An 18,486-nucleotide genomic window follows, 5' to 3' on the forward strand; every position below is an offset into this window, starting at 1 on the left:
GTGTCTGACTTTGACTCAGGTCATGATTTCAGGGCCCTGGGATTGAGCCCCGCGTCAGGCTCGCTGCTTGGTGGGGAGCCTGCTTCTCCCTCTCCCTCTCCCTCTGCTCCTCCCACTGTTGTGCTCTCTCTCTCTCTCAAATAAATAAAAAGTCTTTAAAAAATTAATCCCACTGTCAGTTAATCCTACTGTCATCCCCATTATCACATAAAATTTACTCTTCTAAAGAGGTAAAATCATGTTCCCCAGATTACCCAGCTACCTAGTGAGGGAGAACAGGAATGAACTCTCAGGTCTGTCTGACTCTTCATCATGTGGTTATACCTTCCCCACCCTAAGAAGGGGATGAGAAGCATTAACAAGAGGTCAGTATCTAGCTTGTAAATGTTGAGTGGGGTTATGCAGAGGAAAGGGATTGCTAGCATTCCATTTATAGGCACTCTAAGAAAAGGAATGAAATATTTTCAAAGCTTAATCTTTGGCGATACAGTGGACTGGAAGCAATGGAAAAGCCCCTAATAAACTGATACGACTCCACAGGGTCCTCTCTGATGAATTCAAACAGAAAACAGACAAGCAATCATGTTCAAAGGTAAGACAGCAATGTAAGCCTGTAAGAATATTAGACCCTAATGGCCAGGATAGAGGGAAGTATATGAAACATGCTAAGCATCTGAGGATGTGTACACTTATGTAGAGAGAAGGAAGAACGAGTAACAGATGGCTTTGCCGTGTGGTGCCAGGGCTCTGTTTGCTGGGCTCTGTTAACCTGGTACCATTCTAAATACCTGTGTGCAAATTTTCTGACATTCCTCTCATTGAGAGCTGGAGTCTGTGTCTCCTTTCTCTGAATCTGGACCAACCTTAGCCATCGGTTGACCAAGAGAGGATGGCAGAAGTGATGCCATGTGACTTAAAGGCAATGAAGCTGCTCCCTGGTTTGATCCACAGCAGTGGATGGCTGGAACACCTGGTGGGAATGTCAGACCCAAGGAGATTGGCCAAAGGCAAGAACCCATTTGCTGAGGAGGGGCATTTACCCTTGGGGGACCAAAGCAGGAGCCAGAGAGTTAAGAGCAAAGAGAAAATCGGAGTATGGGGGAGTAGTAGGTCTCAGGAGAGAAGCAGAAGTGAAAGATGAAAGTAAGTCCGAGGGTCAGAGTGGAAACAGATCAGACTGTGAAGTGCCAGCATTTAGGACTGGAGTTGTGAACAATCCAAATGTAAATGGTTCAGGCCGGAGGTAATAAGTCACACAAAGCATGTTTTCATAGATGGCACAGAAGTGTGCCCAAAGTTTAAGGAGCCTACTACTTGCAGTGTTAAAAGAGTAGAGGAGGAGAGTAGAACCACTTCACTGCTTAAATTCCTATGCTTTCTCCAGCTGAAAGATTGCCAGAGAAGGAAAAGCAACCCTAATACTAGTTTGTAAAAGTAAGGTAGGGAAGAAAGCTGTAAGAAAGCACTGGCTGTTCAAAATGCATATAAGTCTCACGGCTTGGATGAGGCACATTTCCTAGAGAGTACAAGAATCTTGGGATAAAACCGAGGAACTCCTGTCAATAATTTCTGAAGAACCTTAAGAATTAGGGAAAACTGAAAATGGACAAATGTCTTATTCTCAAAGCAGAGGTGAATCCTGTGAGTTCTGGGAGATGGGCTTGACATCTGGGGAATTTTCTAGAACAAAGCATTAAAGAGGTCATTTGCAAGCTCTCAGCAAAGGAATCGGCGTCAGTTAGTGAAGATGAAATAGTTAGCCTGACTTTCTAAATGCATTTGCCAGGCTGTAATGACACCACTCTGAATGAATATAAGCTGGGCCTATAGTAAACAGAATTCTTTTTTGATGAATGGATTCATGTCAAACCAAATGGCAGGGCTCTCTCCAGAGCCCACCACAGGCCTCTGTGCTTGGTGCTGTACTATGCAAAGTATTGATTAAGGACTTGGGATAAGATTCTGATGGCATGCTGATGCAGTCTGCAGGTAACACAAGGCTTAAGGGGGCTCATCATTATGTTGAACAGTGGAACAGTGGAAAGAAATGGTTTAAGAAGAAGAAATTCAACAGGAAACTCATAATCTCTTTTGTTTAGGCATCCACCCATCATCCTCAATGGAAAACATGGAAAAATCTAAACACCCCCAAATTCTACCCTCAACTATACAGGAACAGGATAGAGAAAATATGGTTTGTGCACATGGAAAGGATTTAAGAGCTGTTTAAATTTAACAACTCAATACAACTTAATAGTAGGATATGACTGCCAAAAATGCTACTGTAAAGGGGCACTGTGTTCAAGGAAGTATCTAAAATGGGGGATGTGGTGATGCGGCTTTGGTGTTTGTTCTGGAAGTAACCCTACGGAGGGGATGTTGGTAGTCTGAAGCATGTCCAGAAGAAAGCAACAATTATGGTAAGGGGATGGAGAACCTGTCATATGGAAAATGGCTAAACAAATGGTATCTTTAACGAGGACAAGAGTCTGTGGGGAGCTCAGAGCAGGAGGAGAATTTCACAATTTCAAGGTTGTCACATGAAGTGGTGTCAGTGGGTGGGAAGCCATCAAGAAGCTGGATATAGTTGAACTCCAAGAGGAACTTTCTTGCACCTAGAGCTCTGCAGAGATGAAACAAGTTTCTTTAAGAGGTGAGGAATTTTCGATCCTGGACGCATTCAACAGAAATAGGAACATCATTTGTCAAGGAGAACATCAAAGTGATTAATGGTAATACCCACATAACTATGACGTTTTATGACTACTTTATTACATGTATTCCTTATGACAAGAAGCACTTCAATGATGAGGAAATGGAGGATCAGATAAGGCAAGTCACTTGCCCAAGAATAACCAGCTGGTAAAAGAGAGCAGAGCCTGGAACCCAGATATTCCTCCTTCTATGCAGCGCGCATGCTTTTCCTTTACCCCAAGCTCCCTGAAATAAAACTGAGCTCTCGGAGTGGACACCACAGCAATTTTTAAAATAACAGAGGAGCAGTGGGACCTACTGGAGCTCAAGCGTCTAAGAAAGCCTCTGAAAATAGTGAGCATCACCAGGACTCTCCAAGCCATCATTGAGCCACACATATTATTTTCCAGCTTGGAATGTCTTTTCTACTCATGGTTTTATCATACTTCAATACTAACATTACTTTTATGAATCTAAGATCTTCTTCTGAAAAGTCTAAGTTCTTTTAATGATCTCTAATCACTATTAAAGCATTGATCCCTAGTCTTTAAAAAAAGCAATGCTTCTCAAATTCCAAAGGAAATAAATTTAAAATCATTTCAAACGATGTCTTTATCTCTACAGAAAATTCTTTTGGTAGTTTCCGTTTTTGGCAAATCTGAGTCCCAGAAGAAATCTAAATCCAAGCCATTGACTTTCTGTAAGTGTGTTTTATGTCTGTTACATCACCTAGCCTTATATATATTTCTTCTGGGAAATTTCCAACTATTTGATTGTTTGTGTCTTCCATTTGTTATCAGATGAAATCCTCTGCTTTTGTGAATCAATTTATATACATATACACATATAATTGGCAAACCAGAGGAGGTTCTCTGCTACTTTTTTCAGTCTCTTATAAAAACAGTATATGCTCTTAGACAACTATAAGTCTAGCTTAATTTCAACTAGAGATTGGAATACACATTTCACCTTTGGGAGAGACTGAATCCTACGTAAGACCCCAGTGTGTGAATTCGATTAGAATGCAAGAGTGTCACACAACAGAAACAACAGTGTGGTGAATTAGCAAGAGAGAAATCCCTTAGAGAACACCTTGTTATGTTTTTTGACCGCAAATTGCAATGGGCCCTTGTAATAATTAATAGCTAGTGTCGCCTCTCTGTTCTTGGTCTCTATCATTGACTCTCTGACAAATAGTCTATAGTCTATAGTCTTTCCAGGTGTCTTCTCACCCTGATGTTTTATACCTCAGTGATTTTGTCTTAGAGTTGTGTTCTGCATTTGCTTGCTCATCCGTGGTGACCTTGTTTGGGCTTTGTTTAGTTTATTTGTTGCCTGATGATACATACCAAGCCTTACAGGGACCATTTGACTTTATATACATTCAGTTTATTGACTTTAGTTGCCACTACTTCCTAACAGTCCCCCAAAGCACCCTGACAGCGTTACACAAAGATCACTACTAAAAGGTGACTGCCCTTCTTACTGACCTCTTCCTTCAGAGCTTTGGGGGTTCACCCTGCCCCTGTTCTCTGTCCTCCTCCCCTCTTTGGCAACATGTTGTTTTTTTCCTCTATAGCCAGCATTGATCTTACTAATAATCACAGATTGAAGCAGTGCAACCATGAAAACTCAGGTTAGTTTGCCTCCTTGTGACTAGATTAATTTATAAGCACCTCCATCACTTCGTCTCCCACCCGACCCTCAATTTGTTTGCATGTGCTGTGGAGTTTGCCACCAAACAAAAAATTATAAAAGCAGGCTAAGGTCGGTAATTGCAGAAAACATTTAATGAGTTTATATCCAAGAAGATAAACATCCCTATTATAAAATCACCTCACATTTGTAACTATGACCGAACGGTTGGTAACTTCAGTGTATTTTCAGTCTAGAGTTATGAAAAGATAGACTGAATATTCTGGGCATATTATCAAGGAAACGTACAAAAATTTTATCTACAAATATACCAAGAATTATTATCATCTCAGAGTGTGTTAGGCTAATACAGTAGAAAAAAATTCTTTTTACATGATCTAAAAGATTTCAAGCATGGTTCTTAGATCAAGATGAATTCTATTAAAAAAAAAAAAAAGGACTGAATTATGAACCAGCAGATCTGATTTCTATTCTGACCCAACTGCTAGTAAACCTTGGGTGAGACTTTCCTCTCTGTGAGCCTCCCCTGTCTATCTCACAGCACTGAGAAAGGGTGTAAGAAGGTCTTACACTTAAAGTAAAATGCAGGTCTCCTTTCCCTGGTAAAGCAGGCTCCGTTCCTGGGGCTAGTTACCCCCTGCACATCCAGCTCCAGCAAGTAGATTTTGTGTCCATCAAGAGTCCACTGTGATTATTGCCAGTTATGTTGTTGTGACTGCATAATGTAATTCAAAATTTGGAAATTGATGAGGGCACCTGAGTGCCTCTGTCAGTTGAGGATCCCACTCTTGGTTTCAGCTCGGGTCATGATTGCATGGGTCATGAGATCAAGCCCTGCATGGAGCTCACCAGTCAGCATGGAGTCTGCTTGAGATTCTCTCCTTCTGCCCCTCATCCTACTCATGCGTGCTCTCTCTCTTTCTCAAATAAGTAATCTTTTAAAAAATTTGTAAATTGATTAAATGGAAATATTGAAAGGGCAGGTTTTTTTTCTAGGACAAATAAGTTAAAAGCTATGGGTGCTTGGTTAAGGTGAGTGTTACTAAAAAATGTGCACATGTATGAGATGTGGGCTAGACATTTGTAAAAGACTGGAAAGACATGCAGAAGAAGCATTCAATCCACAGGTATTTTGGACTCCATCAGTCTAAGAACACTTTAAACAAAATTAAAGACATGAAGTTTTTGAATTTACTGAGGTGGAATGAATTTGGAATGCTTTGCCTGAGGGTCAGCTTGTGCCTACATTTCCACAGGTACTTAATTTATGTTTTTATTTCCTTCTGCTCTACTCATTTCCGTGTGTGGGTGGGGAGTGGCCTCACTTCCCATTACCTTTACGCCAAAGGTGCTATCCTTGGCTGTCCCACCTTTTAAACCTGAGCTCTCTGAATCCCCAAATTAGCAGGCCCCAAGCTTTTACATTTGTCCTCTCGTCTGAAAAGTCTATCAAAACAGAATTTCAGTTTTTTTTCCAACCAGGAAAACATTTCAGGGCAAGTAGCTTTCTTGCTCTGCTTACTTCTCCAGGGTCCTACTTTCCCTTATATTTTGGCCTGGTAATCTTTCTTTATCTTCTCAGCTCTTTGATGATACTTAAAATATATTCCAACAAACGCTTTTGTTTTCAGTAGGAGGGCTTTTCTTTACCACCCGATCTACATTACATGGTATAGACTTTCTACTGGCCATCTGCTCATGACTCTTATTGAGAAACCAGACTGTCTTGGAATTGGTGCATCCCTCTGGAAGAGGTTGGTGCCAGGTCTGAAAGTAGAGAATGCCATAACTCAAACTTTTTCCTAAAGTAAAACTAGAACCACTGGGTCACTTTGCATTATATAATTCTTTCTCCAACATGCTAAAAGAGGTTATAAATTTTAAGGACAAATTGCTGGGAGGTAATAATTTAATTTCAACTCTATTTCTTGATTTTTTTCCTTCCTTGTTAGTATTTTGAGGAAACTAAGTTTATGTAAATCGTCTAATACAGGGCTTTCCAGTAAAATTTCATGCGATAATAGAAATGTGCTGTAATCTGCCCTGTTTACATGGGGTTATTGCACACTTGATACGTGTGACTACAGAACTAAGTTTTTAATTTATTTCATTTTAATTAATTTAGGGGCACCTGGGTGGCTTAGTCGGCTAAGTGTCTGACTCTTGGTTTTGGCTCAGGTCATGACCTCAGGGTCGTGAGATCAGCCTGTGCTGGGCTTCACACTCAGCAAGGAGTCTGCTTGAGATTCTCTCTCCCTTTCCTTCTGCCCCTCCCCTGCTCACACTCACACTCACTCTCTCTCTCTAAAATAAATAAGTAAATAAAATCTTAAATTAATTTAAATAGCTGCACATGGCTAGTGCCTGCCATATTGGACAGTGTAGATTCTAAGACAAATTTCTTTATGATACTTCAGGATAAATATTGGTTATATGACAGGCTTCATAAAAACACTTTTGTGACCATGGTCTTCTCTCCAGAAGATATGTAGTTCATTAAATCAAAATAGCAGCCACTGCTATTGACATAAAACAAATAATACAACAAAATACTAATTAACCCCCAAAATATTTATTGAGCTTGTATTATGAAATAGGCACCATACTAGGCATTGAAAAGTGTGCCATATGCCTGATGATGCTTCTGCTTTCTATGTAGATGTTATTGATTGACAGATGACAGAGGATTTTATAAACAGCCTTCACTGTAAAATACAACTTCATTCCTTCAACTTTCCGTAAGTGTACTAGACCGAAATGTTTGACAATATGTGAACATAGTCAAATACTAGCCCTGTGAGATGCCCTGAAGGAGGGAAAGAATCACATGTTCCATCGGACAACAGTGTCCTGGCATGTTAAAGGATTTCAGAATTCCCATATTGAAAATATGTTTCATTTTTTTCTAATCCAATGCTTACCAAATACAAATGTAGAACCCCATCCCCCTCCCCTCACAAACTACCTGTTAATATTGATTCTATGGGATACATTTTGAGAATTGGAGATTTATGCTAAGGAATTTTACAAAGCATAAATAATCAAAAACACTGGATAATCTAGGATAGGTTTTTTGTTTTTTTGTTTTTCAAAGTGGCATCTGCAGATCTTTAGGGACCATGAATATATTCTGAATATATTCTTAGTATTCCATAATTCCTCTGAAGAATTTTGAAATGATGTGATTTTACTTACATGATAAACTTCAAATATTAATACAAGCCTGTTCTGGATTATGTTGATCAACACATTCTAACAGAGTATTGTTACATGATTTCTCTTAAGATTGCCCTGTAATTGTTTTACATTGATTTGCAAAAAAAAAGAGATGGATTTAAATGACCATTTGCCTCAAATAAAGGCCCAGTAATGGTGGGTTTACTATAAAAATAAAGGTTTAATAAAGAGAAGTGGTGAGAGAACTGAGCCATCACATGACATACAGTATTAAAAGCATGTTTTATCTTAAAATAATCCATTCTGGAGCAATGATTTAAATATTTACTGAAATTCTTCAAGTTCAAGAAAACACCTTTCACATTACGATTTGAAGCTTACTTATTTTATGCTTCTGTTCCTATTTATTTTGTAAGGGTTCTGGTTTATAGAAGTATATGGGCTTAAGCCTAAGAATTTTTTGTCTAGATTTATGTCTAGAATATTGTAATTTTTGTAGGTTTAAGTAATATTAGGATAAAATAATTGAAGTCAAAACTAGGGGTGCATAAATGTTATTTATGTGTGGAAACACTGCTCTAGGATATTTCTATTACATTTCTGAAGGCATCATATTGTGTTCTTAAATATTTAGCCAATATTTAAAATTGGTTTGCATTCCATGGCCATGCATCATCTGTTAAATTTGATGTGAGGCTAGGGAAATTCTGGAAAGTATTAAAAACTCATCACGGACGATCATGAGTTGACTGTATTTAATATCACTGCAGATAAAAATAGATTTATTGAACTATTCAAATATGGCAATGTCAAATTTGGTGGGTTTTTTTCCTCCCTGATCTCTATTGTCTTTTAAAAAAAATTCCATACATAGCATACACATTATACAAAGCTTGGTTTCAGCTACCACTTATAAGTCAGTGACTCCAGATCTTTATTTCCAGACTATTTGCTCATTTGAATTCCAGATGCACACTTCCAGTGGTCTACTAGATATTTCCATCTGAATGTTCAACAAGTATTTCAAGCTCATTGAACCCCATTCTTGTGTTCTTGATCTGGGTGTTACTTCCACTCAAACTCAAAACTCCGAAGTCATCTTCTACTTCTTTCTTTCCTTCCTTCATCCTCTCATCAATGTTCAGCAAGTCCTGCCAATTCTCTTTGTACCCCTGTCATTGTCTTAGTTCAGCCTACAATTGCAATAGCCACCTACCTAGATTTCCTGCCACCAGTTACCTTCCATGCCAATCTAGCTCAAAATTGGAAGGAAATACACAGAGTTTTCAGTTGACTTGCTTCTACCTTGTGTGAGCTGGCCTAGTTTCATTTACTGAGACTTCTGCCTTACAAGGCTTGAATTTATTTAAGGCACAGGCTCTGTCTCATTCATCTTTGTGTCCCAGTGTTTAACAAAATTCCTAGCATGCAAGTGGTGTGTGCTACATGTTGTTGAATGTAGACGGTGCTAATGGGCAGCTAAGAGCACAGGTTTTGGAATCAGATAGATCTAGATTAAGTTTCTGCCTCCTCTGCCACTTACTTAGTTGCTAAGTGACCCTGGGCAAATTGACTCTAACACAGTGATTCTCAGCTTTGGTTGCACATTGGGATTACACAAGGAATTTATTAAAATGATTCAGGTCCTCTTCTCAGCCCAGTTAAGTCAGAATATATATGGAGGATGAGGCTCAGACACAAGAAATTTCAATAGATCCATGGGTGATCCTAATATGCAGCCAGGATTGGGTATCACAGCTCTTGGTCTTAATTCCTCATCTACTACATTATATCTATTTTAAAAGAGTTTTTGAGCAGGTCAAATGAAATTAAATTTAGCAGTGTCTGGCACATAGATTGAGTATGTGCTCAATCACGATATTAATACACAACCTCAATTTGTAACCTCTTCCTTCTCAATTGCTACCCCCCAGCGATTCTATCTTCTTTTCAATTCCTGGAATATACCAACGTTTTCCAGCTTTAAATAAATATTTAAACTAAAATAAATGCCTCTGTAGGCTAAAATTTTCCATAAGGATTTTCTTGAAGGCAATTTCTAAGTGTTTGAAAAAGATGGCTTAGGGGAGACATGAGCTGGATGAATAGAACTCATACTGTTTTACAGAGAGTCTTAATGTCAGGACATTTTTGAGATTGTTGTCTCTTTAGTATGTACTCTTCTCTTTTTCTTTTAAAATTCCTCATCCATCCGTATAATCTGCCCAAATCTTATTTTACTGGTGGTATAAAAACCTATAGAAGAGAAATTTATGGCAAATTTATGGCAAAATATCACCTGGGTGGCTCAGTTGGTTAAGCATCTGCCTTTGGCTCAGGTCATGATCCCAGGATCCTGGGACCCAGCCCTGCATCTCCAGCGGGCTCCCTGCTCAGTGGGGAACCTGCTTCTCCCTCTCCCTCTGCCCCTTTCCCCTGCTTGTGCTCCCTCTCGCTCTCCCTCTCAAATAAATAAATAAAATCTTTTAAAAAAGAGAGGGGCACCTGGGTGGCTCAGTCGTTAAGCGTCTGCCTTCGGCTCAGGTCATGGTCCCAGGGTCCTGGGATCGAGCCCCGCATCAGGCTCCCTGCTCAGCGGGAAGCCTGCTTCTCCCTCTCCCACTCCCCATGCTTGTGTTCCTTCTCTCCTACCTCTCTCTCTCTCTCTGTCAAATAAATAAATAAAATCTTTAAAAAAAAAAAAAAAAGAAATTTATGAGCTACAGGAAACAGAGTAAACAAGATCATATAAATACTTGCCTAGATGCATTTTGTTGCAGATTTAATTTAGACTTTAATTTTGAGAAATAAGTGTACTTATATAAAGGTTGGAAACACAAAAATCCATCTTATTGTTAACCACTCAAAGAAAAAAAAGAAGGTATTTCATTAACTGATACTTTTATGGAAAGCTCTTAAACAATTACGCGAGGCCCAAATTTCACCTAAAACTTTCCTCAAGACCACTGTAACCTGATCACATCCATATTACAGCACACCTCCTAACAAAGATAAGATTCTGTATTTCCTCTACTTTTTTATCCACCTCTAAAGCTCTTCCAAAGAGGTAGCTCAAAGTGTGCTACCTGGTCGAACTTGGGGAACGATTATCAATAAAAACCTTGCGAAGTGCCGTGGGATGGAGATGAGAGAAATATCAATCATGCTTTTATGATTTAGTAGGGAAGGGGAAAATGTAAAGAGTAAAGCCCGGCAAAAGCACAAGGTACTGAGTCAGCGTCTCCGGTGGGAGATCCGGCGGCCTGCGCTCGAGCCCTCAATTCCCTTTGGAGCAGAGGGACGCGCTGAGGGTCACGCCTCCCAGAGAGTGTGCGTGTGTTTGTGCGCGATTCTCTTACACCGCCCACAGGGCCTGGATACTCGTCACAACCCACGACTGCCTGGTCAGCAAACAACAGCTGACCTAGCCACCTCCCACCGTCTAAACAGTCCACACCTACAAGCAGTGGCTGGTTTCGGGCAAGCCGGAAGCCCTTTTGCCCCGTCTCACGGGCCTAACAACAAGTGCGGGTACGAACCGGAAGTTCCTCTGCCCCGATCGTCGGAGCACCGCCTCGTGGACTGCACAGGCGCAGTGGGGCTCCGGCGGAGTTGTGGGAGGGGAGGAGGAAGAGGCGGGGGGGGAGGGGGGCGGCAGCCGGTCCCAGAAGATGGCGGAGGCGGGGGTGAGTTGGGGTCCCCCTGCGAAGCTCGGGAGATATGGTGCTGAGGGAAGCGGCCTGAGGAGGGGGATGGCCTTCGGGAAGAGGAACTGCTTGTGTTTTTGCAGGCTGGGAACCCTGTTGGCAGGTGCGGGTAGCCAGGACCACAGATGGGGCCTGAAGGGCAAGGGGCCCCGCTTACCTGGTGAAGGGTCGGCGAGGTCCGGAAGGAGACAGCGGGGTCGGGCGGAGGTCATGGGAGAGGCCGAGGCTCCCCGGACAGTGCAAGAGTGTCCGAGCGGAAAGAAGACTGGAGGACGGCGGGAAGGGCGACCCTGGAGATTTGATGAAGCTGGAGGTCGGCGAGCTGTCAAGCATAGAGCTGTCAGGACTTGGGAGGCTGGTAGCCAGGGAGACTCAGGCTGGGGAGGAGGATGGATCCAAAAAGGTGGCTTTTGTAGTAAGTTTAGAATCCGCAAGAAGGTATGTTGATACGGGGTTGAGGAGTGGGACTTTGGCATTTTGGTTTGGAATTGGACACCTTTGGAGTAGGTGTGTGGGTCAGTCCAAAGAGAACACTTGCCAGGACCTAGAAGTCAGCTGGTGATAAGCTACTGGGATTTTGGGGTTGCTCAGTGGGATTGGCCATCTGGAAAAGGAAAGAGGTGTGGATGATAGGGGACGGGGGGTGGGGGTGGGAGGAAGTGTGCTAAAACCAGTGATCATGACCCATGCCGTTAATGTTGGAAAAAAGTTATAAAAGTATGGTGTTAGCTTGATAGTCTAGGAAAATAGACCATGAAGGGCTTCCTGTTTTGTAGGATTGATGAGGAGATGCTTTAAGAAGGAATGGGTAGACTTGACTCCTGGGCCACTGAAACTGGCCCAGATCAGTATTGGCAATGGGGCTGAGGATTGCAGGGGAAGGCACGCTCCAGTGCTAGGTACAGGGAGAATGAAGGCAAACAGTGGCTAGATTGTGTTTTCCAGCTTTGGGGCTTGGCCCTGATTGCCACCCACCGAGTGAAAATGAATGAAGGGATACCTGACTAATAGGGTCTCCAGGGAAAAAATATTGGCCAGGTACTGTTCCTGGGACTCTTCCTATTTTCCGCTTTCATTCTTTCTCTGCCCATTATGTTGACTAGTGTGATTTTTTGTAGTTGTCAGTACATATCTGATACAAAGTGGAAGAGGTTGATTCTTTTTAAACTGACAACTGTTGTTTTTAGGAATGGTCTGCTGTAAAGGAAAGGAGAGAATGCAGTTCAGTAATTTGTTATCAGAAAATTATTCCCAAATGATAGAGTAACCTTTTTAGTGACTGAGACTTGACATTTAAAAGTAGTAATGGGATGTGAATGCTGCTTGTTTAATGGTTTCCGTGTTTGGGTCTTAACATAGAAAGGAAAGATGAGTTGCATTGTCTTAAGACAAAATGTTTGTCTTTCTAGAAGTTTTAGTGTGCATAGCCTATGATTCACATTTGTGTTTATTTATTTAAGGAGAGTTAAATTTTTTCATTGATATAAATGTATTTTTCCTGATGTTTATGCTTATTCTGTTTTGAGAATGCCATTATAATTAAGAGAGCATCTGATGAAAGATGTGAGGTAGTAATTTAGTTTTATTATTTAGTAGCCTATCTGACCCAAACACTTGAAGAGATAGGGTGATATGAGGAAAGAAATATACTTCTGTGGCTGTTAATCATTGGAAGATGAATGGTCTTGTTGGATTGAGGTGTAGAAATTGATAAAATACAGCCGTTTCTTAAGGTTACTAGAAAATTGTGTGTTTGTTGTTTTCAAATGCTTATTGCCTGAAAGTTGTTTCAGTGGAAGACATAAACTTTGATTTTCATTCACAAATGAATTCATTCACAAAGTCCTGAATCACTTATTACTTATTTTTTTTAAAGGAATAATATCACCCATTAACAAACGGCCATATAGCTGGATTAATGTTTTTCCAGTTTTGATGATTTGTTATTGATCTGTCTAAACTATTTGAACTATTTTTCTTTTTGTTCAGTAATGTACTTTATATAAATTGTAGGTCAGGGCTCAAGGAAGAATAAGAATTTCTTATATACTGTGGGAGATTTTTCTTTGTCAATTTTTGGGAAAAACCCCCCACATTATTTTGGTATTAACAGTGGTTGATCAGCATGACTTTAAAAGCTGCCATTGTGTGGCGAGGTAATTGTTTTTGTATGGTGTTTGTACTTGGAGCAGTGTGGTGAAATGGGAAAGAACTCTAGAAGGAGCTAGAGTGTTGGGAATGTGGGGGAGGATGCCAGTCCTGGGGCTACCTGGTAACAGTGTTATCATCTCAGGAAGTTACTTAACTTACTTTGTTCTGTAAAATGGGGATTAAAAACACTTGCCTCGGGGCGTTTGGGTGGCTCAGTCGTGCCTTCGGCTCAGGTCATAATCCCTGGGTTCTGGGATCGAGCCCCACACCGGGCTCCCTGCTCCGCGGGAAGCCTGCTTCTCCTTCTCCCACTCCCTCTGCTTGTGTTCCCCTCTCTCGCTGTGTCTCTGTCAAATAAATAAATAAAACCTTCAAAAAAACCCCAAAGAACCAAAACACCTCTGTACCAGGATTATCATTGAGGATCTACTGAGGTATTGGTCTCTCTAAATAATATCTTAATACCAAAGACTTCTTCCCTAATCAGCAAATTATTTCTTGAGTAATCTAAATTTTTCAAATATAGATTTTTTTTTTTTAAATTTTGGAGAAGAATCAAATTTATCATTGATGTAAGAGTAATATTTAAAGGTATAGGTACATTTTGTTTTAAGAAAAAAAATATCAGTACCTAATCAGAAAACCCGAACTTTACAATAAACAGATTAAGGGGATACTTAATCCCAAGAGCTTTCATTTAAATAACCCACTCCCCTGTTTTGTGACTGATATTTAAACAGCATGCTTTTTAAGGAACTGAACTGTTGCATACTAGGGAGTGAGTGGTCTTGTGGAATTTTTTATCCCTTTAATGAGCCTGTTCATTTCCAGGAGTTCACTTTACACATTTGTGGTAGCAAGATCTAGTAGTACACAGCCTTGATCTTGTCACCTCACTTGACCACTTTGGGTCTCATTTGATATGCCAGTAAAATGAGAAAACTGTTAGATCACTGGTTCTTAACTTCTTTGGATCATGGGCTTTTTAAGTATTTGATATAAACTGTGGAACTCTCCAGAAAAATGCATATATACACAACTTTTTTTGTTTTGTTTTGCCTCAGGGCTCATGGACCCCCTGGGATAGATGATCTCTCAGTTCCCTTCTATTTCTTAAATTTTAGGTTACTGTGATTCTAAAGCATCCTTTTATTTTTGTCTCCAGGAATTATATAATATTGTATTATTATGTAGTCGTAAAAAGTAGCTTGTTGGATTTTTAAAATATAATCTTTAAAAAGAGAGCTCGTTCAAATATAGTCCTAAAAATCAGCTTTTTGGATTTTTAAAATATGATCTTTAAAAAGAGAACTCATTCAAATAAACAGCCGCCAACCAAATATTGTGTTAATTTTAAAGAAAACTTTTGGGGTGAAGTAGGAAACTATAAACAAGCATTGCCAGGAAAGGTTGAATAGACAGCTGTGGTAGAATAACATAAATAAACAGCTTCGAAAGTCTCTAGCTTGAGGAAATAGTCTGTGGCAATCAGTGGTCCTTAATGGGAGGGCATTGCCTCTCTGGGGGCATTTGGAAATATTGTAGGAACAGTTTTGGTTGTCTCAAATGGTCGAGGGGGCATGCCCTTGGTATTTAGTGGGCACGAGCCAGGGACGTTAAGTGTTTTGCAATGCCTAGGGCAGTTCCTTCTACACAGCAAGGAATTGTCCTGCCCAAAATGCCAGTGCCCTCTGACAAACACTGGTGATTGTGAGCTGGGACCTGGCACAACTGAAAAACGCTTTTTAAGCTGAAGTTACTATGCTCTTTTAGAAACATAATTCAACACAAAACATCCTTTGCCATTAATTCCCGCTTGGAAGGATCACAGACATAAAACGAGGATTCACTAGAGGAATTGGGGCTACTTAAAATTATATACTTTGTCCTCGAGTAGCCATTTTAACAGCAGAAGTTGGGGCACGTTGCTGTGTCTACTGGAAGTCTGGGAAGTGAAGGGTCTTACGCGGTATGGTGGTATACAGTATGTAAGTTGTCCATATGATTTTTTTTTTTTAAAGATTTTATTTATTTATTTTGACACAGAGAGACAGGGAGAGAGGGAACACAAGCAGGGGGGAATGGAAGAGGGAGAAGCAGGCTTCCCGCCGAGCAGGGAACCCGATGCGGGGCTCGATCCCAGGACCCTGGGACCATGACCTGAGCCGAAGGCAGACGCTTAACGACTGAGCCACCTAGGTGCCCCTGATTTTTTTTTTTTTTAAGATTTTATTTATTTATTTGACAGAGAGAGACAGCGAGAGAGGGAACACAAGCAGGGGGAGTGGGAGAGGGAGAAGCAGGCTTCCCGCGGAGCAGGGATCCCGATATGGGGCTCGATCCCAGCACCCTGGGATCATAACCTGAGCCGAAGGCAGACGCTTAACAACTGAACCACCCAGGCACCCCCTGATTTTTTTTTCTTTAAAACATCTTTTTACACCTTGATCTAGTAATTTTGAAGAAAATTTCAAGGCCTTGGTACATTTACTCTCATGGTCTTTGTGCTATTATACCTACTTATATTGAGAATATATTATAGTTGAGTTAGTTTTTCTCATGTCTACTGTCTTTTCAGTAACCAAATCCCCTTCCATAAATCCATGTGCCAAAAAAGAAGTCTGAGGAGTTGGGCTGGAATGGGGCTCAGATTTAGAGGGAAGAGGATGGGTTTTGGAATCAGACCTAAGGTAAAATTCAGTTCTGATACTGTGTGTCATGTGATGATAAGCAAGTTCCTAAATCTCTTTGACTTTGCATTTCATTTGTAAAATGAGGGTGGTAATACTTACCTTTGGATGATTTTGAAGATTAGGTTTAATTCTATGTCTGCCATGGAGTAGGCCCTCCATAAATGGGTGCTATATCAATAGTCATGATGATGGTGATGATGAAGAATCCTGTAGCAACTAAACACCTGGCATGCTAATTTGCTGGATAGCACAGCAAGGAGGAGTCTGCAAGATCAGATCAGAAGGAGCTGTGTTCCAGGCGTTTTCAGCTGGTGTGTAGAGTGTATTTCTCCATGAATCAGCCGGAAGACGTACTATTTTCTGTAGTCCTCTAAGCTATAGAGCTCAGTCATGCTATAGACTAAGTTAGGTTTATGAGGACTAGCTTGAGGACAGATGTCCCCCTGTGATCTGGGCCCAGAGCTTTGGATGTGACAGAGGTCAGTAAAACAAACAAACAAACAAACAGTCTGTTGTCTGTGTTTATCACGTGGAACTGATCGGCTATGAGAGTTACTAGTACTCGTAAATGTTCTCATTTTCATACTGGTTATTTCTAAAGTCAGCACCCCTCTCCCCAACCCCCAGTTTCCACATGGGTTGTGTGCTCACAGAAATGTCAGATGTTCTTTGTCTTAACCAGATGAACACAAGAGGAAGACTACTTTCTGTGGCTTTCAGGAGCCAAGTGGCTAAAACTCCTTACAATCTAGCCATGAGGTTACTCTTCATTTTCTTAGCTTCCTTTCTTCTGCTTCCTATTGCAACTTTGTCACAGTAGCTCTGTGGTTGCAACAGAGGGCTGACAGGGTCCAGGCAGGGGTGGGACACAGCTGTGGCCCTGCCAAGAGTCGGGCAGGTCTGCTTTCTGGGCTTGGTGTATGTGTAGGTAAGTGGGTGCCAGTGTATGTTTTGTAAGATGCTTTTGTGCAAAAATTCAAATACATAACCATTAAACGTGAAAACATTTTGTTCCCCTATGGAGGTCATCCTCATGAGCAAGTCACATTTTATTGTGAGCAGTATAGAATTTTCAGTTAGAATATGTTGATTTTCTGTATAAATTCATTTATCTTTTTGTAAAGTATAAAGATTTTTATCTAAATTTCTAGGCCCATCTGTCCTAACTGATGGGGTTGAAGATGGAGATTTAGGTAGAAAAAAACAGAAACCTGGATTTTAATCTTCCAGATTCTGGTGGAACTATCTCAGGTAACCTGCTCTGCTTTTCTCTGAAGCAGAGCAAGCTGTTTTTATTATTATTCTAACCTTTGAGCCTCGCAGGTCACTTAGGCTGTCCTAGGAAATATTAAGTGTAACACTTTTTTATTATATCATGCTTATAAGAATGCTTTTTAAACCACTTCTTATTTAATAAATAACTAATTTAAATAAATAGATAAGCTTGTCATTTCATTATTTGTACTTTGAAATTAATTAGTATTAAAATCAAAAAAATTGTATGATCATTTATTAGGCAAACATTGATTTCTTTTTTCTTATCTCTTACAGGATTTCTGGTAGGTCCTCTTTTAGGATAAGATGCCGTAACTGTTGAAACGCCAGTCTGCATTGATTGACAGACAGTTGGCTTTTCAGCTGGAAAGCCTTTTTCTCCCTCCCTTGCTGGTTTACTGAACGTATGAAACCATGGCAGAAGGAGAGACAGAGTCACCTGAGCCCAAAAAGTGTGGCCCCTACATTTCTTCTGTCACTAGCAGGAGTGTGAACTTGATGATTCGTGGAGTGGTACTGTTTTTTATTGGAGTATTTCTTGCACTAGTGTTAAACTTACTTCAGATTCAGAGAAATGTGACGCTCTTTCCACCTGACGTGATCGCAAGCATCTTTTCTTCAGCGTGGTGGGTACCGCCATGCTGTGGCACAGCCTCAGGTATGTGTAGGTTGCTTCTATACTGCTTAGAAAGGAAGGAGGGCACATGAGTGTGGATGTTGTCTGGGCAGTACTTGTTTTTCAGCTTTAATTTAAATGCAGGACAGTGGACCTGTTTTAAATGAACAGTTCCATGAGTTGAGGCAAACACGCACCGTCGTGTAACCAACCACCACAGTCCGGCTGTAGAACATTTCCATGACCCACAGATTCTTTTGTGCTCTCTTGCCGTCCGTTCCCCACCCTCAGCCTCAGGCTTCCACTGATCTTCCTGTCCCTAGGTTATTTTTGCCGTTCCCCCATGTAATATAAATGGAATCACAAGGTAGGTACTCTTGTGTCTGATTTCTGTCTGACCTATGAACTTTAAAATTTTAAGCTTAAAAGAATCTTGCTTCCCTTTGGGATGAGGCTTTTAACTTCTTACTTTTGTCTTTTCTTCAGCCCACCTCATATTAAGTCTTACTCTGAGTTA

The 18,486-nt window shown here is 40.6% G+C and overlaps 1 protein-coding gene across 4 annotated transcripts in view; it reads left to right on the forward strand.

Annotated features, from left to right (window-relative positions):
- The first annotated feature begins 11,144 nt into the window (after nucleotides 1-11,144).
- The window catches only part of INSIG2 (insulin induced gene 2), a 55,489-nt gene continuing 48,147 nt past the window's right edge, over nucleotides 11,145-18,486 (forward strand). Inside the window, exons 1-2 of one of the 4 annotated variants that reach the window (XM_035008173.1) lie at nucleotides 11,145-11,213; nucleotides 17,630-18,011. In XM_035008173.1, the coding sequence (XP_034864064.1) occupies nucleotides 17,768-18,011 (244 nt within the window). In that variant the 5' untranslated portion in view covers nucleotides 11,145-11,213; nucleotides 17,630-17,767. Of the gene's footprint in view, nucleotides 11,214-15,971; nucleotides 16,076-16,895; nucleotides 17,330-17,629; nucleotides 18,012-18,486 lie in introns of those variants that run through there. The other 3 variants (XM_035008170.1, XM_035008171.1, XM_035008172.1) reach the window with 3 other exon arrangements.

This window comes from Mirounga leonina, unplaced genomic scaffold (genome assembly GCF_011800145.1).
Source record: "Mirounga leonina isolate KUSES-001 unplaced genomic scaffold, KU_Mleo_1.0 Mir_151, whole genome shotgun sequence".
NCBI classification, from domain to species: Eukaryota; Metazoa; Chordata; class Mammalia; order Carnivora; family Phocidae; genus Mirounga; species Mirounga leonina.